The sequence below is a fragment of the Panthera uncia genome, assembly GCF_023721935.1.
Source record: "Panthera uncia isolate 11264 chromosome D3 unlocalized genomic scaffold, Puncia_PCG_1.0 HiC_scaffold_8, whole genome shotgun sequence".
NCBI lineage: Eukaryota > Metazoa > Chordata > Mammalia > Carnivora > Felidae > Panthera > Panthera uncia.
This window is the reverse complement of record NW_026057586.1, coordinates 14,783,802-14,810,918: the sequence shown is the minus strand read 5'-3', so window position 1 is coordinate 14,810,918 and position 27,117 is coordinate 14,783,802. Positions and strand designations below refer to the sequence as shown.

Here is a 27,117-nt window from a genome sequence, read left to right as displayed (position 1 = left end):
TAGCACTTTTTCCCTTTTGCTTCTTCTGAAGACTCTCCTTAGTTCTTCCTGTTTAAATAACACGGCCTTTTCACGTTATTTAGAAGTATTATGTCGGCAACTCACTGTCAACTGGTTTAGCAAAAAGCACACGTGTGCACACACACACACACCTTAGTTTTCAATCATGGCCCTAGTGACATTTTGAGATGGATTCTTTGTTGTCATGGGCTGTTCTGTGCATGGTACAATGTTTAGCAACATCTCTGGCCTCTACCCACTAAATGCCAGTAGCACCCCTGAGTTGCAACAACCTAAAATGTCCCCACATTTACCAATGTCCCAGGAGGAAGGGGTGGGGAGGTCAAAAGCATCCCCAGTTGAGAACTACCAATTCACATAAAGCACAGACAGACACATATATTACCAAAACATTAAAAAAAAAAAAAAAAAAACCTGTCAAATCTTAGGGCACCTGAGTGGCTCAGTTGGTTAAGATCTGACTTCAGCTCAGGTCATAATCCCACAGCTCGTGAGTTTGAGCCCCACATCAGGCTCTATGCAGACAACTCAGAGCCTAGGGCCTGTTTCAGATTCTGTGTCTCGCTCTTTTTTTGCCCTCCCTGCTCATTCTCTCTCTCTCTCTGTCTCTCTCTCTCTCTGTCTCAAAAATAAACATTAAAAAACAGTTCTTTAATAATTGTCAAATCTTAGTGAGGAATACAAAAGTGATCATGGCACACTCTCAATTTTTAGGAACATTCTTCTACTTTAAAAAGATTAGAAAAAAAGTATACTATATGTATTTCCATACACTATAGAAAAAAACATAGAAACTACTCCTGTCCAAGGCTTCAATCCCATGTAGAATGGCCAGACAGGGCTTTCTATTTCAAGCCTTCAGATCAGTCTCTCCAAAGTATGTTCTGAACTTAAAGATTCCAATCAAGATGCTTCCCCATCAAGGGGCAGAGGAGAGCGGCTCCTACAGCCATGGGCATTTCCTCCCATCAATTCTGGAACCAAAGTGCAAACAGCTGGTGGACAGGTTGACACCTCAACCTTCCAGAGCAACTGCCAAGCCTCTGAAGCTCAACACAAAAGATCAGGATTCCAAGGCTGTTTGAGGCCATCTGTCACATTCATTGTGGAAGCCACATGGTAAAACGGATCTGGGGCTTTGGTGCATGCAGACAATACATTTTAAATGCACCCAATTTATCAAATGCCTTTTCTATCATGGGTACTTCCTTCACCTAGTGCTATTTTGTATTTAAAATGTGCTTATTCAGTTCAACGAGGACAGTTCTCTCCTGAGAATAACTATAGTGGGGGAAATCTGCTTCGTCTAACCAATTAGTAAACATTTCACATTTTCAGGCATTACAGAAACGGCTAAAATGATTTTGCTTGAATTCTGATCTCTGATTGTTAGAAGCCAACTAATCTTTCTAGTATAAATTATACCAACTTTATAGAAGTGATATTTCAACCTTAAACTTTTTAAATGTATGATAGGAAGGAAAAAGTTAGTGAAACTATATTATCCCCAACAGAAATGATACATAATAACCATAACATAAATGAAACAAATTCTGTAAATTCATGCTTTCAGAAGGCAAGAAAACACACACACATATATATTATATCTATCATATATTAGAGATAAAATAATATATCATAGATATAATATATGTATCTTCTAATCAATTAGTTAACCTACTCATGTTAGGGAAGATACTGTGAGGAAAGCTTCAGAGAATAAAACTTTATGGGGGGAAGAGAGAAGTAAAACAAACACAAGCTTGAAAATATCAGAGCCCATGTCTAAAACAGTCAATCAGAAGACCCAGTGGATACTTCTGCATCTTCTTTTTGGATTCTAACTCTGGACTTCCACATGGTTAGCACTGGAAATATGACTGTTAGACGAGTCACACTGCTAAATGACAAGCAAAAGGGACTGAATGGAGTCAGAAAACACACACCCTAGAGTGTATGTGCAGTATTCAAGACTGAAGTCATGATCTCAAGACATATGTAGAATGAAAGCAAGATACCAACAGGCCTACATCCACTACTGCCATGGAGCAGTAAGGCACACACAATTAAGAAACCCTGTCTGGCTAACAGAAAATGCTGCTTCAGATGACTGGCCTTTGAAAACCATCAGTAGCGGGGCCTGTGTGGCTCAGTCGGTTAAGCATCCGACTTCAGCTCAGGTCATGATCTCGCGGTTTGTGGGTTCAAGCCCCGCATCAGGCTCTGTGCTAACAGCTCAGAGCCTGGAGCCTGTTTCAAATTCTGTGTCTCCTTCGCTCTCTGCCCCTCCTCTGCTCATGCTCTGTCTCTCTCTGTCTCTCAATAATAAATAAACGTTAAAAAAAAAAAAGAAAGAAAAGAAAAAGAAAAAGAAAACCATCAGTGGGTCAGCATCAGGAAGGTAGATAATGAAGAGGCTTTCTATTCCAATAGATCCCAGTCAGGAGGAATCCACGAGTGAATGACTCGGCCAGAGGCAGAGAGCAGGGTCCACTGGACGTATTCTGGGGCAGCACTCTAGGTCCTGAGAGAGAAACTGGCAAGAACAGCCTGACGGCCACAGGCCTGGAGACAACAGATAAGCATTCAGGCAGAGAGGGCAAGGGATTCCACTTATCAGAACTGGGGGTAATTTTCCCTCTGCATTTTGGGTGCAAAGGAGAATTCATATTGCTAGCTTTAGGGTCCCTGACTCTTTGTACAGCCTCACAGCAATAAAGAATGGTCCCTAAACCCAAGTAGAACATCAGGGGTCCTGGATTCTCAGAAGCAAAAACACTTAAAATCAAATCTCTGGAGATAATTTAATAATCCCACTTGGAAATTACTGTCCTGTTATCTTTCCCCAAATTGTTCATTTTATCCTTATTTTTTCCTATAGAAGTTATTTTCTTTTAAAATAATTTGCATGTTATATGCACCTTGGCTACTTCATCTTCTACATTTTTATTAAAATTAATGAGATTTATATTCCTAAAAAGCAAACACATATTAAATTGCCCTAAAATCAATATATCACCTGAAGTTAAAATGTTATAGATAAAAGGCCATTTAATTTTTTAAAAAGATTGTTAGGACTTTTATAATCTCCTTTCTAGAAAGTCTATGGCACGTTCAGGCGTATAAACTGGTCGTGATTTACTAGTAAACCCCAAAACTAAATCTCAATATTTAGTTACATATACATGAAAAATATAATGTTTAGTATCTCCTAAACAATTTAGGATCTCCTAAATTTTTTAATAAATGCTACAGGCACTTCTGGCAAACAGGAAACTGAACCATTTGGCAACTGAAATAGACTTCTGCTGGTATGGAAACAGCCTGCCCTCCTGTGCTCTCCTACGGTGTGCGTGTGTGTGTGTGTGTGTGTGTGTGTGTGTGTGGATTTAGCAAGCCTGCTCGTTGACGCCCTACCTTCAAATTGCTCCCAAATTCCGAGTGTGTCCTCAGCCAAGCCATTAAGCAGGGAGCCCAACAAACACTAGTTATTGTTCACTGAAGGCTGTTTTGTCTGTGTATATTATGCCTATTCTGCCCATAATAGGTGAGAATATTATGGTTAGAGAAAGGAAAACCACCTACATAATTCACTAGTGTGTCCCAATGTCCCATTTTCCATCTGTACCTACACCTTTAATTTGTTCTCCTGCCTCCTGAAAACTGGCCCAGCGTCCCATCCAGGGCAGGGAATGCTACTGCTGCCGCAATTCAGTAGCTTCTGCTTTGGGAAATCGGAGGGGGATTCCACCTGCTGAGGAAGGCTTCTCTGAGGTGAGCGTGCGGTGCTTCTGCTCGGTATGTCACCAGGCAGTACCGTCAGGGTTCTGTCAGTTACTTCTGTCGCTCCATCTCCTACACTGTCTGTGACATTTGCTGTGGCGCTGTAGGTCTGAGTGTAGAAAGCTGGCGCATCATAGAGGCCGGGGGCTGCCTCGGCACTGTGCCTACCGCTTGGAGAGCCGCCACCAGGGTTATGGCTCTGTGGGCTGAATGGCTGACTGAAGAAAAGACTGTCATGAGCCAACCAGTACTTTTTTCCAAAGACAAATTCAACTCTTCAAATAGTGAACTTTAAAACTACATCACTAATTACACCTAGAAAAGAAACGCTCCAATTAATTTTAAGTGAAATTTTTAGGCATTGTTGGTTCTTTATTAAGAAGCCAATAGTTTGCTATCATGGCTTAATCTATCTTCAAGAAGAGAGAAGGCCGTGTTCCCTTAAAGAATTTCCTACTTTCCATGTGCAGTAAGGCGGAATGGTGTGGTGGTTAGCAGGAACCGGAAACCAAAGTGCCCAGGCTTGATTTCAATCTTGAGCAAGTGACTTAACCAATCCAAGCCTCAGTTTCCCTACCTATAAAATCAAGACACTGTACCTACCTCTTAGGGATACTGTAAGTATTAAATGAGCCAATATATGTAAGGTGTATAAAGCAGTGCCTGGCTACAGTAAGTGTTCATTAAATAGGGTCAGAAGCAGAGAAAGGCATTAATGTACTTCCTTAAATTTCCCAACTCTTGGAGAATTATAACTGAAATGATTCCAACTTCTCCAGCCCTTAGTGGTCACCTTTCCCTTTAATTCATAATCTCTGAACAGCCATTCTGAATTCCTACAGAAAGAAAAAAAAATTCGTCTTTGGAAGAAAACATTTTACCAAATAATACATATACATGACATAATACATACATACATATGTGTGTATGTGTGTGTGCATATATACATATCTACACCCTTGTACATATTTGAAACAGGAGTTTTACCATCAATATTTACCCTCACAGCAGTCTGGCATGCGTATGTTCTATTTCATTTTCTTCAACGCTAGTCTGAAAAACAATGCACTAGAGAAACTTATCACTCCCATCAAAATGGCAGTTTCCCAGTTTCCACAACTTTAAGATATACACTGTAATCGCTGAGAACTCTAAATAGAATTCTGAACCCAATATATTACAGTAGTTTTTACATGTACATATATAAATATATACGTGCTACCTTTGCAAATTATTAGCTGTTTAACTGTATGAAAGTGACTTAACTTCTCTTAGTTTTCTTTTCTGCTAATTGAGAGAATACCTACCTCCTAGAGATTTTATAAGAATTTTAAAAGAAGCTATAAAATATCTGGTATTCCATAAATGGCAGCTATTATAATTATTCACCATTACCAAGGACTACATAGATTCTCAAGAATGGTTCTCAATCATGGTGACATATTATGGAGGGTTTTAAACGTACAGATGTCTGAATCTCCCTCCACACTAACTGAATCTCCCAAAATAAGGACCACGTGAAAGAACACAAAGGGTCAGACTGCCAAATCAGGTTCAACAGGAATTATGGAGTACCCAGGTAAATAATAATTCAAAGGATACAGACAATAGCAAACTATGAGGCAAGCATTCTGTCCTTACAGAGGTCTAAAACCGTCAGGTAAATATCCTTCTTTTCCTGTGTAAGGATGAATTTTGGTCGACACCGAACATGAAAGATAAATGCAATGAAGCGCACTGCCTGAACAAGAATGTAGCCATTTGGGTTATGGAACATCTGCTTTGTATATCCCATTCATTATATAACTTACATGATATTTTCTAACAAGTTGTGCCCCATAAATTCATAAATTCCAAGTTTATTTACATGATGCAACCCAGTCAAACCTCGTTCGCCCTACTAAAAATATTGCATGAATAAGGACTCTCTAGCTATTAAACACTATTACTGTGTTTGTCAGATCAGTCATTAGCATGTTTACAAAGGACCTAATGCAAAATCTTTCCTTCTCAATAGGTGATACTAATTATAGGGACTGGAAACACTAACTACAATTTTTCCAGTTCCAATCCAGCATTTCAAAAACTTAAGTGAATAAAATTCATTTTGAACAAAGACATGCAGAGATTGATACTCAGAATGTCCCAAAAGCCTTGGGGCAGTATTAAGATTTAAAAAGCTGAAATGGATCTTCAATTGGCTTAAAACTGCCCTAAGCCTTGGTACCCTGTTTTATTTCAACTTATGAATGAGAAAATTCAAGCAGTAATACTTTGTTGTTGGTTTTTTATGGGTTTTTTTTGGGGGGGGGGGTTGGGGGGGGATTGTATCTGGACATGATGAAAACAGCAAATGCAGTCTTCTAAGTGTCCATAACTCAGAACTCGTTGCACCATGTTTCCCATAGTATGCACTCAGTTCTCTCATGAAATATGCTGTAGTATATTTATCCAAATAAAGCAAAGCATTTAATCTGTGTTTTTGCAGATATTCCATTGACAGAAGCAGTGACCCTGGAAGATTCTTCTATGTTGACATTACAACAGGTGCCCTAATGACTGCAAGACCCCTTGATCGGGAGGAGTTTTCTTGGCATAATATCACTGTCCTTGCTATGGAAATGAGTAAGTAACACAATAAATTGCTCTCCATAATGTGACAAAGTATAAGCATTGTAAAATGTAGACATTTCTAGAGCTTGTTGGAACAAGCATTACATTCTTTATGGGAAGAGACGGAAATTATGGTTTATACAAGCAAGTGAATGCATTTAGTTCAAATACTTACTGAGTATCTCCGATATACCTAGTCCTGTGCTAGAGATTAAAAACTAAATAAATAAAAAATAAAAAATAAAAAACAAGACACTACACAAAAGCAATACCAAAAATAGCATCCTTAAATCAAGGAGCTAGACTTCTATATGAAGAAAGGGACAATTCCTGAGAAACCTAAAAGGCTTTGAATCCTTAATAAGACTGGAATGCACACAAATAGTATGGTCAGGGGGCAAGAATTCCTGTCCCCTTCAAGCGTCCGTACAGCCGGACTAAGAATCAAATTGACATGAGACAGATTAACAAGAGAAAATCTAATTTAACAGGCGTATATACAGGGAATCCACACAGACATAAAAATTCCAAAGACAGGCACAATGAGCTATACCTGTCATTCTGAACTACGGAGAAGGGGGTAGGAGTTTGGAATTTCAAAGGAAAGGAATGCACTTTACAGGACTATAAGAAAAGCAAATGTTTAGTAATCAGAGGCTAGCCCGACCATACAGATGCGTCACTCAAATAAAATCTGTTGATAACCCTTATTCTGGGAAAAGTTCCCAATTTAGATTCTTCTCTGTGGGTTAAGGGAGGGACAAAAGTCTGTCTTGAACCCACAGGGCTTCAAGTCCTTCAGCTCAAAATAATCCACATGCAAGAGTGGCACATGGGTGGGGGGGGGGGGAAGGGGGTTGCTGTCCTTAAGTATAAAATATTATCACTGGATGAAAGGCAGCATTTATAATATATCACCCTTACTATGCACACACATACACACAAACATGGACACAAAAATTTGAGACATCTTGCACTAAAAGGCAGATTTATGGGGCGCCTGAGTGGCTCAGTCAGTTAGGCATCTGACTCTTGATCTTGGCTCAGGTCATGATCTCACAGTTCGTGAGTTCGATTCCTGCATCAGGCTTGCGCTGACAGCACGGAGCCCGCTTGGGATTCTCTCTCTCATGCTCTCTCTCCCCTTCCCCCACTCGTGCTCGCTCACCCTCAAAAATAAACATTAAAGAAAGTAATAAAAGGCAGATTTATGAACATAAATGTAAAAATGGAAAACTACTAAAAACTAGATTAACATTTATTATAAACTTCACAAAAAAGTGGAGTATTTACTACTATACTCAATTTTTTTTCATAACACCTGGTGATGGTAAAAGTTCAGGGAAATGCAGACCCTGAGGTACTGGCAGAATTATGTACAGCCATTCAGAGAGGCAAATGGGCAAGTACGTTTTGAATTAAGATTATCAAAAATATTCACAGTCTTTTTCCTCAAGAATTCTACTTATAATAACCCTCTTAAAGAAATAATCATAGATACCAACAAAAATCCATGCACCAAATGTCTACCGCAGTGTTATTTTAACATAAGGGGGAAAGTGGGAATGACCTAAAAGTCTAATAACACGAGTCTGAGTAAATTGTTATAACCACACAGTAAAATGAGATTATCAGCAGATATTAACATACATGTCTTCAAAGCATATTTCAATGACACAGGATAATACTTCCTAAAAGTTCTAAATCCAACTTTTTAATTTTGCTTAATTGCAGTCTATGCATGTGTGTGTATGTTTCCATACTTTCGGACACATATGTAACATTACATATATAATGGATACAGCCAGTGGTGGGGTTGTAGATCATATCTACCCTGATTTTTTTTTTGTAGTTTCATGATTCCTTCTATAAACAAGTACCATGGTTATAATGGAAAAAAATTTAAGTATGTCAGCACTTTTGGTAATAGGCAATAGAAATATTTAAGGGGAAAATATAGCAGAGCACAGGTCTTTGGGGGAAAGAAAGGAAAAAAGAGTAAGGCATTCTGAGATTTCATAAAACTATTTAGGAAGAATAATTTACGTGTCTTATAATTTCTATTTTGTCTTCCTGGGACGTGGCCAAAACAAAAAAAAGGACAGCAGGAACATTCCTGGGCTGTGAAATTGTCCTGTGTGCCATTGCCAAGCAAAAGACAGACCAAAAAGACACACTCCCCCGTGAGTGATTATGAGTAACTTCTCCTGCCCCGGCTAAAGATACAGATTTGGTGTGTGTTTGATCCTGAAATATCTCCTTAGTCCCTAAGCAGAAATAAATGTGCAGTGTTATCTGGACTCCCGCGAATAGCTTGAAACCTTCTGAAATATAATTCGATTATTATTCCATAGGAACTGATTACTCCACAGGAATCAAGCCAAGCAATGCCACAGAGTATACATCCAATTAGAAATGGGCTGTTTTCAAGCCCAGAATACAGAACTCACCTGTCTTTAATTCCAGAACCTGAAGCGTGAGCCTCTTTTTTAGACGCGTTTTACGATACTCACCACCCCCTGGGAGTCAGACTCTTCTCCTCAACCTCCTGACGTCACACACTCTCTCAGACACACCCCTTGTTTGCCCAGGCGCCTATGTTCTGACCGCACTCTTACTAGGCAGCACACACACCCTGCATTTATCTTGCCATCTTCATGTTCTTTACCCATTCCTTTAAAACGACAGACTGACAAGGTGAAAACCCATTCCAGCAAAGAGCCACCTTCTTGGACTGCTGACCCCTCACCTTTGGTCTTCTTTGTGTTCTCTTCAGACAACCCTTCCCAGGTTGGAAGTGTTTCCGTCACAATCAAAGTCTTAGATGTGAATGACAATGCTCCAGAATTCCCCAGATTCTATGAAGCTTTTGTATGTGAAAATGCCAAAGCAGGGCAGGTAAGGCAGTCTGTGTGGTGTGTATGTTGGTTAATCTCCAACACATAAAAAGAACGATTACTGGGGCGCCTGGGTGGCTCGGTCAGTTAGGTGTCCGACTTCGGCTCAGGTCATGATCTCACGGTCCATGAGTTCGAGCCCTGCGTCGGGCTCTGTGCTGACTGCTCAGAGATTCTGTGTCTCCCTCTCTCTCTGCCCCTCCCCTGTTCATGCTCTGTCTCTCTCTGTCTCAAAAATAAATGAACGTTAAAAAAATTTTTTAAAAAAAGAGCCATTACAGATAACCAAATGTGCCCTCAAAGAAATTGAGACTCCAGAAACTAGCAGTTTACAAGAGTCCCCGACTTCTGTGCATCATGCCGCAACAGTCTGTTAGGAAAAGCATGTGGAGCCCCCCGTGCATTTTATGACCTAAACAATGCTTTGATGGTAGCCTGATTCACAGGGTGGCCTGAACTTATCTACCCATCTTGTGACTCAACGGTATAGTACCGACTACAGGAATATGTGCTCTGGGTCCTGGGAGCGAGGGACCATGAAGACCAGGAGAAGAGTCCTCTTTTCCTCAGTTGAGCACTAACAGCTGAAAATATCTGCAGTAGGGAAGGTTTATTCTTGTATCTTTTCATCTCCCTTTCTTAACTTCTGACAAAGGGCACCTTGTTGGGGGACTGCCTGCCCTATTCTCAGAATGCTTTGTTACCTAGAATACCTACACTCTCTCTCCTCCCTCAATTAAAACACCATTTTCTTAATGTTGTTCATGTCACGTAAATTTTGAGAGGAAAGGAATCTGAAGGAACAAGTTTCTACCGATTTGAGACAGCCATAGTTCTATAATCTGTAGAGACATATTTGTACCTTCTTTTAAAATATGCTTTTAAAGGTAAATGAATAATTTGGTTGATCAAACTCCAAGTGGTGTAACTGAGAAACATCCAGAACTCTGCCTGGAGTAGCCACGTAGTCATGCGTGCAATGGGCTACTGCCCACCCTGTGCCCACCCTTCTGTACCTCAGAGCACAGGCCATGGCCCTGCTTCCGTAAGATGCTTTCTTGTCTACCTATAACCCAACAGACCCCCAATAGTCCTAATTTCTTCTTCCAAAGTATATTCTATGGTCCTGTGGATTCTGGTGGTGAGGCAAATGGGTCAGTATAGTTTTAATATGAAACTTATGAGTCTATGAAGCACCTATCTACAAGGCAAGGACTCATGCTTTGGTACTTCAGGTCTTCTGGCTGAAATGCAGATTTTGCTTTCACTTCTACACCTGGAAAGTGGCACCTTGCTGCACAAACTGACGAGTGTGTACAACCAAAACTGCTATCGGCGTCCGTACTCACCAAAGATTGAGTCCACACGTCTCCACCATTCTCACTCAAAAGTGATTCACATTCTCCACAGGGAAAAAAAATGCCCTACAATGATTCTCATCTAAATCATCTTATCCACTGTTTCTTAAAATTCAGTGTAATGGTCTATAGCACTCCTAAAAATTTTTTCAACAAGTCTAGGATAATTTTACTTCCACATATATTGAATTTCTAGGAAGACTTGAAACATTACACAGCTAATAAAAGTTACAATGCTGACTTTACAGTGTAACAAATGATCTGTGTTATTATAAGTAAAGAGAGAAAGTATCAAAACTACCTGTATACGCTCGCCCGCTCACAGTTATATAAAGTTATGACTACATGTGAACAAAGACTGGTGGAGGCAGGATACAAAAACAGCAAGTTACTGTGCTGTGGTAATTGAGTTTTGAGTGAGAAGGTCTGGACCTTGATTTTAATAATTTCTTTTATATTATAATATAAAAATTTCATATATAGCCTATGAAGTAAAATATATAAAATTGTATTGTATAAAATTTTACCATGACAAATGTATAATACACGACAAAGCTAATTACTAATCTCTATTATAAAGAACGTGACTAGCAGCACAGCAAATTAACCTCTTCTCCCCCAGGAAATGATGTACTGACTTTCTTAAAGGTCTTCAGAATAGAAGGTGTATTCTGACAGCTCAATAGCACTTCAACTACCTCTCTTATTTTTGGAGCACACACGTACATCTCCCATTTCTACATTTCTAAATACATCTTTTAATGGCCTATTAGTCCTCTGAAACCCAATTTATTTGTGACTTCAAGTTCAGGTCATGAGCTACAAGTCTGTCATATTTATCATCTTTAGCCCAAGATACTGAAAGTCCTACCCCTTGATTTTGGCTCTGGGACATGTTTTGAAGACTTTTCAAAAGCACACAGCTCGGTAGGCATGTCTGGCGTATAAAGAACCAGGCCTTCTTGGGTTAGAGGCGTCGGGTAGTCGTCAGCTGTGTGTCCGCCGAGGCGGGTATGTGCTTTCCTCCTCGCAAGCAGCCAGGAAGGAGGCCCACAAAGAAATCAGACAACATGCCTGATGCTGGCTAAAGGCAGAATGAAACCAGCTAAGCAGAATACTGCATGGCAAGTGGGGCTGAGAAGGAAATCTGACCCGTCAGGATAGTGGAGGGCAGGAGAGCAGGCCACTATGTTCCCAATTGCTACAGATAACCAAATTTGCCACCAAAGAAATTTAGCCTCCAGAAACTAACCCAGCAAGGCAGTGTCTTTGCTCACTCATTCTTGAAAAGCCCAATCATGGACCAGTCCTGTACCTCAGGGCCCTCATCTCACCAATATATTTATGATTTCACAGGTCAGATATTCTGAAATGATTTACCCAACTATGTTTGCCAAGTTATATATAATCAACCATTTATAACATTCAGTAAGAGGTAGGTTTTGTTAAAAAAGAGAGAGAGGGAGATTCTGTCTTTATGTGTTTGGCACTGTGGGAAAGATGGAAAATACAGGATTTGTCTCAGTAGGGATAGGGTGGTAGGGTGGCCCTCATATGTGAGCAGAACTGACACTAGGCTATGCCATGGGGCAAGTTCATCTCTCAGTGCTCAATCAACCTCTCTCCTTTATGCAACTCCATTCCTTCAACCTTTAGGTTCAAAAGAGGCCAGCTGCCAGTTGGGTTTGCAGGAGGCGTAACCAAAAGTGGAGTTCTGGTATAAGATGTTTATTAAGGAATGCCCTTGGGACCAATGCCTGTAGAAGAGGACGACTTTGCAGGACTAGGCAAAATGAGAAGTCCAGCTGTGATGCAGACCCACTAACAAGGCTTGCATGACTTCAAAGAGCTCTAGCTTGCCCAAGTTTAGATGGGATGGTCAGGCTTTTACACTACTACATCAGTCATTTGCCGTGGGCTTCCCTGGAAGGATGTGGTAAGTGTGAGTAGGTGACTCTCAGCAAATGAGACAATCCTCAAAGAGACTGACAAATCTGGGGCATCAAATCCTTCACTGAAGGGGGATCTGAACAACGCAGTGTCCACCAGAAGGCCCCCAGCTGGGAGCCTCCCTCTCTTGTTATTTAACCTTCGGTATACTGAGGGGTAGCATTACCTCCCTTAATTTACAGAGGAAGAAATATAGACTAATAAGCAAGCCGACCTGGGCCCGCCAACTGACCCTTGATGCTCTGGTTTCTACCCTGGCAGAGAAGCATAACCCGTTTTAAACAGCAGGAAGGTCAAGTCTACAGGTTCAGGCCCAAGACGGGTGGGAGGTATCTGTGGCATTGGTTGGTAGAGGAAACACATAGGAAGGTGACCATCCATTCAACACTTTTTCTATATCCCTCCCAGTTGGCCTGCTGCTTTTTCAATCGCATATTCTGCCCTGCTTTCTTTAGTAGCTTTTTTACCATGGCCTTTATAACCCTCCTAGCAACCTACTACTTTGAAAAGCACTATGGAAAAGGCAAAGTTTGGGCCAAAGAGCTCAAAAGAAAGCCATCCCTTCTTTTGTTCTCCTCGCCCCCAAACCCTGCTTCTGACGCCAGTCTGTTCCACATATCCCACCCGAGATCTTGGGCTCTCCACGTTTCCTAGCTCCCCTTCCAGCCAACCAAAAGCAACTGCCCTGTGACCCATCCCCTCCCAGCTGTGTTCCATTAACCTGACACAGTAGATGTTGACGTGTCTATTTCTCTTCTAGGTACTGGTCATTTTTCAATAGAGGCTTCTCAAAAATAGCAATCTGACCCCGAAATATTAACCCAAATGGTGAGGTTAAGTAGGTGAAGTAGAAGAATGGAAAACAGAAACAAGCAGGGCCTTGTGGCATCCCACAGTGTTCTTACCCAGTCTTCTCTTTAGACTGCTTAAAAACACTGGTGTTGGTGTGAGAATTTGTTATGCTGATGCCTAACCCCTGAAGTATTCAGGTAACATTCACCATGTGCCAAATATGTACTCAGGCCCAATAATAAAGACCAAAATTCAATCTTGAGTGGTGTGATGCCATGGAGAGTTTCCAGGTAAGTTTCAGGATGCCTTTCTCATTAGGTAAAACAATCCACTATCGGATTTTAGGGCTTGGGATCTCACGGGGTCCTGACGATTTTTCTTCTGACTCTGACTCACATGACTCCATGTCACCCCCTCAGCTGATCCAGACAGTGAGTGCCGTGGACCTAGACGACCCACACAGTGGTCAGCACTTCTACTACAGCTTGGCTCCCGAGGCTGCTAACAACCCCAACTTCACCATTCGGGACAACCAAGGTAACCAGGTGGATAGGTGGCCACCAATGCTCTTCTAGCTTGGGCTGGAGACTTCTGTTTACTCTACCATGCAAACAGTGTCACGCCAAAGGTCACCTGCTCTTTAGCAGCAGCAAAGACATTAATGCTCATTTGCAGTGTCTTTTAAAGTTTTGTTTCAAAACATCAAAGAAAAAAAGAATGTCCTCTGCTGATTCCGAAACTTTCAGTTCGTTGACAAATGTTTGAGAGCTGCCTCTGTGTGAGACACTGTGCCAGGCACACAGGCAAAAGCCTTCCTTCTTTCCCACAGATAACAGCCATGTCTGTATGTTCTATAACTACGGGGGAAATCTGAGAAAGATAGAAATTGAACTAGACAAAGAGAGAAACCTGAGGGAACGTGTCTGGGCAAGCATCAAAGGGGATGACAGTAAAGAGCTCCCAGAACAAAAGGGAGACAAAGCCTAAGATAACAAAGGACAAATATAGGATCACAAAGAGTAGTCTGAGCACTGAAACAACTTTATTACTTTAGAATGGTTTTAAAAAGAAAGAGTCAGGTGGGGTTTCCTATTCTAGAAACCATTCCCCACTACAACTTAGCTGGAATGGAATTCTAGACCCCTCTTTTCCAGTAAGCACTCTGATCAGCTAGGAAATTTGTAAACCTAGCACATTCTTCATCGGGCACAGGTGGGAAAAGGAGGGGCTTCTGTTCTCCAGCCAGATGATTTTCAAAAGAGATCAGAAAAAAAAATTTTAAACTGTCAAGTGAACTCCTTCTGTTACTAACTCTGCTACTTTCTGTCTGACCTTGCGGAGAGAGATCGTCACTTCTCTGGGCTCTACTAGCCTCATTTTTATTCCAATTATAAAATATTAATTGTCACTGTATAACAATCTAAACAAAGGGTAACAAAAAGTCATGACTAGGCCTGCCTGGTCTTAGTCTCAAACACCAATTATTTGAGACTTAAAGTATTAATTCCACCCCCCATCATATTCTGCCATTAAAACTTAAGACTATTAAACCTGTTTTCTTTTACGTGGAAAATGTTCCTCCAAGTCTTTCCTTTAACCTTCTACATGTTATCATAAAATCACTCTAACAATTCTGGAAGGAAGGGTAATATAAATCATAACAACAGAAGTACTACAATTACACATCCCAACATTTTTATTGGATCCAAGTTTGAAGTATTCATTTATCTGCTTCACAGGGAAATCCTTCCTACAAAAAGTGATTTTAGTCCCCTTAGGACTGGTTTTACAGCAGAAACCCTGGGGTTGGGAGGATGATACATTACACCGTTTCTCCACATTTTCAGTGAAATGTCACTCCGTTCTTTCACTCTATTTGTCAGATTCAGTACGGAAACAACATGCAGCAAAATGCTGCAACTTTCTTAAAGATGACTTTGGCCACCAATTCACGGAGCCAATACTTTAAAAAGAAAAGCCACTAGAACATGATGACTATAAAAGAAATGACTCATTACTTGGAAGGTTTTCCAAAATGAAAGTCAGCACATCTTCAATAGAAACAACGAACTCTTAATTTCCTCATAACAATTATCCCATGAGTACCTTTTACTAAGGCTCATGAAAAATTGAACATCTGATTTGGTGGATCCGCTGTCAGGACTCCAACTCTCGTGCCCTACACATGATATCCTTTTATAAACACAACAGGCACTACCTCAAGTAGCGCCTTTTTAATCCCCAAAGCATTATTAAGAGGACTGTGTGTGTATAACAATTTGCAGTTTCAAACGTATTTGCCCATACTTTGCTTTATTTGATATTTTTAATAATCTTCTAAGGTTTCAAGGAAGTTACTAATCCCTCCGATTCTCATTGTCTCATTTGCTAGATAAGAAAGCAAATGGCCCAAGATTAGAAACTGAGTAGGCTAAGTGTCTTTCACTGGTGTGAAGTGTATCTTCCTGGAGTCAGAGAAAGACAGAAATCGTATGTTTTTACTCATATGTGGAACTTGAGAAACTTAACCGAAGACCATGGAGGAAGGGAAGGGGAAAAAATAGTTACAGACAGAGGGAGAGGGAGGTAAACCATGAGAGACTCTTAAATACAGAGAACAAACTAAGAGTTGATGGGGGATGGGGGAAGAGGAAAAATCGATGATGGGCATTGAGGAGGGCCCTTGTTGGGATGAGCACCGAGTGTTGATGTAAGCGACGAATCATGGGAATCTACCCCAAAACCAAGACCACACTGTATACACTATATGTCAGCCAACTTGACAATAAATTATGTTACAAACAAAATAATAAAGTAAGTAAGCATTTAGAGTAGAACTAGAATTTGGGAACGGTTTCAGAAAAAAAAAATGTTTTGTGTCACCTTGGAAACAAATATTGCTTCCAAATGAGTTACTAAAGCCCTAATTATCATGTTCAACAAAATCTTCACAAGTGGCTACTATATGCCAGACCCCTTCTAAGACTAGACTTAGCAACACAATGCTCTGATCTTTTTTATTTAACTGTAAATAATTCTAAGATCAAGAAGCATGTTGTGTAAGTAGGCATGATATAATACTTTTATGAAATTCATCTCTGGTCAAGCTTTCTACAAGTCTTACAACCTAGCCTTGATTAAACTGAAAAATAAAAAACAAAACAGCATCCTGTCTGAAAAAAACTTGGTTTCTGGAAACACAAAATTAACACTGTGAAAAAGAATTAATAATACTTAGCTACAAAATCTGGACAGAAAAGTAGGTGGGCTGTAGAGTAGATAGAGATACTAATTAATCCTCAGGTTGGCAACGAGTTGCTACATTCCTCCACTGAGAAGGAAATAAAAGAGGAAAGGGGCCTGTACCAAAGCAGGAAGGGATTTCCACTGGCTGGATAATTTTCTAGAGTTAGTATCACTAAACTAAATTAGTAGTTACACAGCACAATAGAAGAAATGTTTATGTGGAGTCAGAGAGACCAGAGTTCAAATCCCAGCTCTGCTACTAAGTAACTTTGAACAAATTATATAATCTCTCTAGGCCTTAACCCATCCACTGCAAAAGGGTCAGATTATCACTATCTCATCAAAGTTGAAAATTAAATGAGATACTGGGTATAAAGACTAAGTATTTGCACATGAGCACTCAGTAAACCGTAACTGCTACCACGAAAAGGCAAGGCAAGGAGGAAGTGAAACAGCTAACAAAGGACAGTGTGTTCATCAGAATAGGCTAGCCTATGCCGCAGCAACAAATGACACCAAACTTTCAGTGGCTTAACACAACTAAAGTTAATTTCTTGCTCACATAAGGCTGATCGTGGGTGTGAGCAACGAGGACAGCTGTCCACGTAGCTCGGTGTCCCAGGCTGCCTGGATCTCCACCTTGAATGTTCTTGCATAACGCCACGCCAAGGCAAGAGAACACAGACACACACATACCACCTGCTACGTGCTTCTGCCTGGAAGTGACAGGAATCACTTTCGCCCATTTATCGTTATCAAAAGCAAATCCTGTAGACGTGCCAAAATTTAAGAGGGTAGAAAAATATAATCCTTCATTATGTCCAAGAAGGGAAAGAGAACCAGAAATATTGGTATTAATAATGTTCACTTTGGTCAGGCTCTCAGAAGTTTTTGTGTAGTTCTAGACTCTTCCCGGTGAAATGTAAAACACATCCAGAGGACCATCCACGTCGATATTAGCTTTGAGAGTCACTGCCTACATGTCCTACCACATCTCTCAAACTTTTCTTCTACGGAAAATGATCTGAACTTTGCAAAAAATACATGACTTACGATGCAAACCCACTCGAGGAAACGTGAAAACACAGATTAAAAAAATAAAAGATCCCAAAACACTACATTAGGCAAATATAAATATAAATACACACACTCACACACACCACCTTTGTGGAAACACATCAAATAATTTTCTAATCCCTTTAAAACTGGAGGAAAAAAACTAGTATTGCTGACCAGGTACGAATTTTCACCACATTCATATTGTGTAAACTCAGACCACCAAGAAGGGGGGAGATAACAGGGTGTGATTAATCATGGGATTAGGGGATTTCAAGTAAGCTTCTGCTAAATGAGCAGGTTCTTCAGAAAGCACAGGAGGAGGTGGTGACTGTGTTTCAGAGACATAAAAGAAAATAGCAGAAGACGTGAATTCCAGCCAAAATGGCAAAAATAAGCAATCTGCCACAGCCAAGAAGGCTCGTCAGCGTTCTTTTCCTGGAGGCACGAAGCAGCCCTGTGGCCTTGGAAACCTGCTGAGCGGGAACAAACAGGGACCACAAGTGGCCAATGATTGTTCATTTATATCAAGCTTTCACAGGAACATTTCAGTTAGATCTGAAGTCTAACAGTTCGCCCTGGGCACTTTATGTCACAAAGGGTAAAACAGACTCTCAAAAAGGGTTTCTCTCCTAGGCCTCAGGGTTTTGCCTAGAAGCAAGCAAAAATCCAATGTGTCTGAATTCAAATGCTGATCCACACAAACCAGGAGTGGCTGCAGCTAAATGCCTCCAGGAAATGTGCGACCGTCCCTCTCTGCCCATCCCACAGCCCATCCCTGCGCTCTTGCTTTCCTCAACCCAAGAAGTTAATTCACTCGTCGGTTCTTCCATTTGCTTCTTTCCTCCCATTACCCCTCTCCCCATTTTTCAATCCTGGAATCCCTGTCTTCTTCAGATAACACTGCCCGGATTCTCACCAGGAGGTCTGGCTTCCGGCAGCAGGAGCAGAGTGTGTTTTACCTGCCCATCCTGATAGCAGACAGTGGGCAGCCGGTACTGAGCAGCACGGGCACGCTGACCATCCAGGTGTGCGGCTGTGACGACGACGGCCATGTCCTGTCCTGCAGCCCCGAGGCCTACATGCTCCCGGTCAGTTTGAGCCGGGGCGCCCTCATCGCCATCCTGGCCTGCATCTTCGTCCTCCTAGGTGAGCAGGTGGCTCCCTTCTATTCTGTGGGGTCCCGCAAGTGCCTACTTCACCATCATCCTAACACAGCTGTTCAGACCCGCTCTTCTACACCAGGCTCGGTGAAAAGGTGACAGAGGGAGGCTGGGAAAAAAGAAAGAGACCAAAGATAGTCCCTTCCTTCAAGGAACGCGTGGCCTCTTTGGCCGGATCAAAGCACATCTGTTTCTCTGGCATCTACTCTGGGCCAGGATACCTTTCCATGTGCTGGGATTGATAAAACACACATGTCTGTCTTCACAAAGCTTACTTCAGAACAAAGCAAGCTCATTTTGACACCACAAAATCAATGTGACAACTTGGGCGGGATACAAGAGACACCTCTTCTAACCCCTTCATTTCAAATAAGTAGGAGCTAAATCACAAAAGGATAGTGACGGGCCCAAGGCCAATTGTCAGAGGCAGAGCCAGAAGTGAAATGCAGCCCAACCCTACACTGTGTATCTCTGTATCTGAGCGGTAAAGGTTCTTCTCCTAAATGTTCATTCTCAACTTCCGGAGGCGGTGTTACAGAGAAGAGGGACAGGGTATCCTGAGGGGACAGGAGACAAGGGTAGGCGTCATTTTAAACAAAGTGGTCAGGGGCGCCTGGATGGCTCAGTCTGTCAAGCGTCAGACTCGTGATTTCAGCTCAGGTCAGGATCTCACGGTTCATGGGTTCGAGTTCCACACGGCGTTCTGCGCTGACAGCGCAGAGCCTGCTGGGGATTCTCTCTCTCCCTCTCTCTCTGCTCCTCCCCCGACCACACACACATGCTTTCTCTCTCTCTCTCCTTCTCAAAATAAATAAACTTTAAACAAGGTGGTCAGGGCGGGCCTCACTGTAAAGGAGACCTTTGAGCAGAGACCTGAAAGAAGGGACAGAGTGAACCCCATGGGCGTCTGGGAGAACAAGCTCTCCGGGGGCATTAGCACCCCTCCGACGCACCACGGCCATCTAAGGGGGAGCAGAGACTACACAGGGCCCACGGGGCCGGTGTGCCACTGCTGCTGAAATACAAAGATGCAATGACAGGCTAGTGGGAGAGCGCCAGTGAGACAGAACCCTTTATTCCTCCTCTCAAATCATACAGTGAGGCTGCCACCCACCTCCCTTGCGTATCAGGCTACTGGAGCAATTATTTTTTAACTCAACACTCAAAAACAAACAACAAAACACCTAAACTAATTCTGGAAACCACAAAAGCATCTGTGCATGTATCCCAACTCTTCTGATTGAATTACTTCACAGCACACATGTTTTGCTTAGAAAAAAAGCAGACACAGAAGAGAGTAATACTATTCAACGTGAAAGAACTCCTAGCGTTCTATGAGGAAAAAGAGTACAGCCCTGCGGATTTAAGTGAGAATAGACATTCAGAAATCCACATAACCCCTTGATCCCAGGTTTACCTATACACCACGAGACTGAGTCAGACCAGAGAGAAGGTTCTACGGCAAAATATCAGCACCTGTTTGAATTTCTAGGTCTATGGAATATGCTTCTCACAAAACATTTACAAATACAACATGTGGTTTGACTGTGTTGTTTTAGTTCAGTGCCATGTGAAGGGAGAAGTAATATAAATAACTAACTTTTCTAAGTCCTCAGATCCCTGGATCAGAGAGAACTGTTTGGTTTCTGCTCCCTGTCTGCATTGACAAATAACACCTTCCTGCAATTCCTTGATTGTCCGTAAGATGGCATTGGGAGTCCTTGAGTGCAGAACAGGATAAACTACAAGAGGCCTTTGAAGGAACTTGCTCCTAGGAGAAATTTCCAAACTGGCTGTCCCTACTTCTATGTTTGGAAAATGTCTGCATTGTAAGTTCACCCTTGCCCACAAAGAGTAGAAAAAGCCATCATTACGGAAAGATTGATTTCCAAAGACTGGCACAGAGAGGCTCTCAAGCTAGAAATGGTGGGCAAGGAGCAATTTATATTGTGCTTCCCAAGCCCATTATGCCTTACCTTTTGAATTGTATGGAATAAATAGACAGCTTTCAGGAGCTAAACTGAGCAGAGCTATGCAACTTTATTTACAATCCTCACAGTTTTAGGCACTCTTATTTCTAAGAATGCACATCCTAAATTAAATATAATTCATAAAACTGAGTAAGATTCAATTGCGGTGGATCTGTCAACAAAATACACTTTGTGGACAATTAAATAAATGTAATTTTGACTTCACAGGATTTTTTTCATGTCTCCAGTATGTATCTACTTCCTAGAAAATCTCATAGGCCCTTTGGACTGTGCCTATAATACTTAAAGAAAAAAACACCCCTAGAACGGACTCTCTTCTGTCCGGGAAGGCTTTCAGTTGAATAGGACCATGTTTCCCAGAATCTGATTTTCAGGGCATTATCCAATACTTGTTATTTAAATCAGATTACCTAAAAAATAAGATATTTTACCTTATTTTGTAAGATATAAGTAAGATTTCTGTACAACAAATACAAGATGGACCAGGTCTATAAGCTGCCTAATTCTCTATCTTCAGAATTCTTTCCAGAATATATTCAAAGACTTTTCTAATTTTGCTTCCTAGCATTTTCTAAACTACCACACTAGCATCCCAATGTAATCTATGTGAAGGTTTTCCAGTCCCCTAGGAAGAATTACTTGGTCCTGCTTCCGTATTCTCTTTGCAACACTTAGAACCCTCTGATAGGCCCTATCACTGCCTGACTTGCATTAACCATCAGTGCCCACAACCTCCTTAGATTACAAGCTTATAAGAGCAAAAATCATCAGTGTTGTTTCTCTTTTGCTTTGCACAGTGCCTAAAACAATATTTGAGTTTAGTAACTGTTTACTGAACCCCACAAACAGAGCATGTTCACACAGAATCCCATTCATCCAGCCTGCATCCATCCAGATCACGCCCCAGCCTCCCATGCCCAGTTTAAGCCCCTACTTGTTTAGGGCCTTGTTAGTCCACTTCTCTGAAATCACACAATCCGGTAGTCCATGAGCTGTATTCTGGCACACAGAGAAAACACACGAGAATATATCATTGTTTCCTGGGTGTGCATTCTGTCACCCAAGCTATTTGGGAAAATATTAGGTACGAACATTATTAAATGCAAGTTACGGAAAGCACCTTCTACATTCAAATTTTTTAAATCGTTACTGTGAAATTTTTTTGTCAGTTCATAATCTTACTGGGCATACAACCAAATTCCACTTTTGTCCCCCTTGGTAAACTGCAGTTTTATTTTGCAATGTTGTCAAGCTGTTACTGTTCACAAGCTGCAACAAAGCGTATCAGGGGGAAAAAAAAATCAATAGCAGTTCTACGGCTAAAACCTCAACACACTTCCTGGAAAACATTTTCAGTCACAGAGATAAACAGTTCAATGGGATTATCTCTCTCTCCCCTTTAAACCCCAGGGAACACATCCTGGAAAAAAATACGTTTGTTGGGATAAAATTTTATCCAAATCTGCAAGGGCACATCTAACAGCGTGGTGATTCTTTGAGAACATGATGAATTATATAAAATGTCACTGCTCATTCCCTCCCTTCCATGAACATCACTGGAGCCAGAGTCCCCACCACTGCCTTAATGGAAGGCTGTCTGAAGAATCAGAGTTTATTGGAAAACAGCGCTCCCTTACACTTGTTTTTGAAAGAGGTATAAAAAGACTAAGACTTCGATTCATACTTAGCCTATGTCTACATGCATACGTATTAGTGTATGATATTTACACAGCAGGATCCTATTTAGATACTAACGTCAAAAAAAAAAAAAAAAAAGCCGTATTCCACCTACATAATAAGACTTCCACGTTATAATCCGAGAAATGTATACTGTCCTGATCCCTGGCATAGACTCTATGGCGGGCCACAAGGCTCTGTGCTTAGTTAATGGGATTGTATTTTGGGTGGCTGGCTGGACACATACCCCCACACAATTTCGAAGCAATAAGCTAATGCAACGAGACTTTATATACCACTTCTCCTAAGTGGACCGCTTGGAAAAAATAGAAGGCTTCGTGTGCCTACACAACCTGCCCTACAGAACAGGTGAGAACGAGGCCGACCCTGGGGTTTAACGTATCCAAATGCGGTCCCTGAGCTCACAGCCCAAAGAACTCTCCCGGTACCTGTGGTCAATCATGAATATTTCAAGTCACGGCACACACGGCCAGGTCTCCCGGGTAAATATCCTGTCGTCTTTGTTTCCGGCAGTGCTGGTACTGCTCATTTTGTCCATGAGGAGGCACCGGAAACAGCCGTACATCATCGACGACGAGGAGAACATCCACGAGAACATCGTCCGCTACGACGACGAGGGCGGCGGCGAGGAAGACACCGAGGCCTTCGACATCGCGGCCATGTGGAACCCGCGGGAGGCGCAGGGGGGAGGCGCCCCCAAGACGCGGCAGGACATGCTGCCCGAGATCGAGAGCCTCTCCCGCTACGTGCCTCAGACGTGCGCCGTGAGCAGCACGGTCCACAGCTACGTGCTGGCCAAGCTCTACGAGGCCGACATGGACCTGTGGGCCCCGCCCTTCGACTCCCTCCAGACGTACATGTTCGAGGGGGACGGCTCCGTGGCCGGGTCGCTGAGCTCCCTGCAGTCGGCCACGTCAGACTCGGAGCAGAGCTTCGACTTCCTGACGGACTGGGGGCCCCGCTTCCGGAAGCTGGCGGAGCTCTACGGGGCGTCGGAGGGGCCCGCGCCCCTGTGGTGACGGAAGCCGGGAGGCAGGCGCGCGTCCAAACCCAGACGTTCTCGGCGGACGCTCGCCGTGGGCGCCGCCAACCGCACGAGCAATACTGTGCTGGAGAGCGAGAACGGGGTGAGCGGCGAAGAGAGCTCTCTCTGGATCAGCTTTACTTGGTTACCTTAAGTTAAGTAATCAAAAGGAAACACAGGAAGAGGGGGGCAGTAACTCCAATTACCTTTCTTTTCTTTTTCCTTTTTTCGTTTCAATTTTTGTGACACTGTCTGCCAGGGCTTGGAGCCCAAGGTTAAGTTCTGGCGAGCTTGGCTGAGTTTCTCTGCCACGCGCCAAGGCCTTGGTCCCTTGGCCACCGCTGAGAGTTTCTGGTCTTACATACACAGGTGGCGAGTGAAAGAAAGTCTGACTCCTCATATCCTTTTCTTTGTCTTTCTTCCTCCCTTTTAAAAAAAAAAAAATCTTCTTTTATTCTCCATTTAAGAGTTTTGCTGGCTCATCAAACCGCACAAACCAACCCACACAAAAGAACACTGAAAACTTGTTATTCGGTGAAATTAACCTACTTGTCCTGGGATGGATGGCATTTCTTTTAACCCTTTTGAGACAAGGTTAAGGTGAATCGGCCTTGCATGATGGGTGGGTGGGGGATGGGAGAAGGAAGAGGCATTGACTTTGTGCTCAAGTTTAACGGCTGAACCAAGAGTTGTTGGCATTAGGATGGCTCCAACTCCATCAAGTTAGAGTGCCCTGTTCTCTCGGCTCTTTAACCGTGCCCCTGCAAAATTGTTCAGAACGAAACCAGAAAATCTGCCTCTTTTGCACTGTAGATGTCTCTTCCATGTGCCAAATGTGAAGATTAGATGCTACAAATGAAAGCCAAATAAAAAGAAGTATCTGATAAAAGCATGGGTTAGAGGGCTTTCCTAATCTGTGTGAGGTCAATCCAAGGGATGTTTACATACTGTAGATAACCTACTTGAACAAAAATCAGTATTATAGAGAATAAATGGATGTAAGAAAATTACATGTATAAGTTTTGTATATTTGTTAATAATTTTGGTAATAAATATGATGTACTGCATCTCAGTACCCTAGCGCTTCTTTTAATAAAAGCTAAATAGAAGGGAAAGTCTATGGCACATTTGTTTAATTGCTGAGCCCAAAGGAGGCTTTGTGATCTTGACCTAGCCTCAGGTTCCCGGGGCTGGAGCTGATTCATAAGGCAAAGGCAACAGCAAAGAAGTATGAGGCTATGCATCCCTTTTCAGTCGCTGATCATAGGAACGTTGTGGTTCCTACCGTTAAGCTTTTCATGAACACTCTTCATTCCCCCATCTCTGGAAAGAGTAAAGGACGATTTGGTAACATCAATGATATAATGGTGAATTTTGCCCGTATTTTTCATTTTGTGAGAGGGTTTTACACATAGCCACCAAGGAGGCACGCCACTAGGCTACTTTTACCACTGTTCTGTTGGTCGATCAAACATATACAAATTCATGTGTGCAAATAGGTACAGCTCACCAACACTGGATGAGTTCACAGAAGGCTGGGACCATATTTTTATTCTTCTTTCTTTGCCCCGCAGTTGATTGTGAACAAAAGTGTTTCTGTGGATCTTGTTTATATAAATGGATATCAAATTTTAATGGGTATCAGCATCCTGGAACACTTGTTAAACGATAGCTTGTTGGGCCTTACCTCCTCCCTGCACCCCCCACCCCCACCCCAGATTGGAATTTAGTTGATCTGGGGAAATTTGCATTTCTCACAAGTTTCTAGGTGGTGCCAATGCTGCTGGTCCAGAGATCACACTTTCAGAACCTATGGTATATGGCCTCTCTCTCTCAAACATAAGAAGATTAGATTATCAGCCCACTTGCTCTGGAAGCCAACCCATCCATAAAATGGTGTGAATTTTTTTTCCGGTATAAAGAACAGTTTGGCAGAAATGTGTGAGAGGGCTGATGAGGGTCCAGGAGCCAGAAGGATGTGCTTTATGGTCTATTATATGGTACACTAATAACCAAGTAAATTCGCATCATCAGCCTTCAGCATACTAACCCCTTCTTCCTATGAAAGCTCTCATAATCCTCTATCGGGGTCAATGGTATAAAAATAAACAAAGTTAGCAAAGAAAGAAAGCATGAACTTGTGTTCAAACTAGGCTCTACAACATACCAGTTATTTGAATGTGGCCAAATTAACCCCTATATCATTTTTCCTTTCTGTCACTAGCCATGAGGATAATTGTGTGACTATTTCACTTTGTATTGCATGTGTTAAAAACTGAGAACAGCTGCTCTCCTAACCACGGGAGGTTATCATGCCCCACATCCTGCAAATGTGGTACCCATGATACTGGGCATGAAGTGATTAAACAATCTCCTGGAGCTTCTGGTCCCTGGGAGGATGTTTAATGGTGTGATACAGGAAGTGGGAGAGAAGCACAGAATGAGAGATCCATTTCAGCTCACACTCTAAGCTGAAAAAGATTTTCCCTCCAAATGGGTTTTAAAATTCTCTTTCCACTGCCACAGTTTGCCACAAATGCTGGCCCCTCTGAAAAGAAAACATTATCACCACCAAACAGAATGCAGGATGTGATCAGGTTAGGCAAAAGAGCTGTAAAAATATCCAGCCATTTCTTTGTTAAAACGTAAAGGAGCTAGCCTGTAATTTACACGTTGGGGGAAAACAGGAGCGTCCGTAGAAATCCATTGATAAGACTGTCTGAAATTATTCTGGATCCAGAGCCCAAGCAGATAAAAATTATCAATGAATTTTCTGAATCAAAAACAGTAGAAAATCCCAACATAACAGATGGCAAAGACAAAGATGGAGTGGTTCACACAAGGAAGAATCTGTAAATCCTGAACACAAAATTCAGACAAGACAAAATCAGTGCAGGCACACTGATTACAGGTTGTTGCTAGCTCACTAGTGATGCAGAACTAGACCTTGATGTCAGAATTCATAATATATTATTTATAGTCATGGGACTACATTAACATAGGATGAACTTTACAAGTAGCTCTTGTTGCAGATGGGCTTATTCTCAAGTCCATTCGTCATCTTTGTAATGGAGCTAAAGAACTCTAAATATTTTTATGCATAAATACCTGGATTTGGGAGGCTTTTGCCTGATTCTAAGGGTCAAGGTTCTGATCTAGGGAGTGGACAAAAGTACATCAAGGAATCCTTTTTAAAATTATCCAATAATGGGGCGCCTGGGTGGCTCAGTTCGTTGGGCGTTCAACTTCGGCTCAGGTCATGATCTTGCAGTTGGTGAGTTCAAACCCTTCGTCGGGCTCTGTGCTGACAACTTGGAGCCTGGAGCCTGCTTCGGATTCTGTGTCTCCCTCTCTCTCTGCCCGCCCGCCTTGTGCTCTGTCTCTCTCTGACTCTCAAAAATAAATAAATGCAAAAAAGAAAAAAATTTCAAAATGATCTACTAATGAGACATATCTGTCTCTTGTGATTCATGTTGTGCAAAAATCGTGAGTACTAATTATAGTATGTGCAATTAACTACAACAT

General features: G+C 41.9%; 1 protein-coding gene across 1 annotated transcript in view; it reads left to right on the top strand.

Annotated features, from left to right (window-relative positions):
• The window catches only part of CDH20 (cadherin 20), a 50,548-nt gene extending 26,396 nt beyond the window's left edge, over positions 1-24,152 (top strand). The window contains exons 7-11 of the mRNA XM_049619779.1: positions 6,293-6,429; positions 9,194-9,315; positions 13,834-13,951; positions 18,614-18,865; positions 23,082-24,152. Of these exons, the coding sequence (XP_049475736.1) occupies positions 6,293-6,429; positions 9,194-9,315; positions 13,834-13,951; positions 18,614-18,865; positions 23,082-23,587 (1,135 nt within the window). The 3' untranslated portion in view covers positions 23,588-24,152. The remainder of the gene's footprint in view (positions 1-6,292; positions 6,430-9,193; positions 9,316-13,833; positions 13,952-18,613; positions 18,866-23,081) is intronic.
• The last annotated feature ends 2,965 nt before the right edge of the window (positions 24,153-27,117 follow it).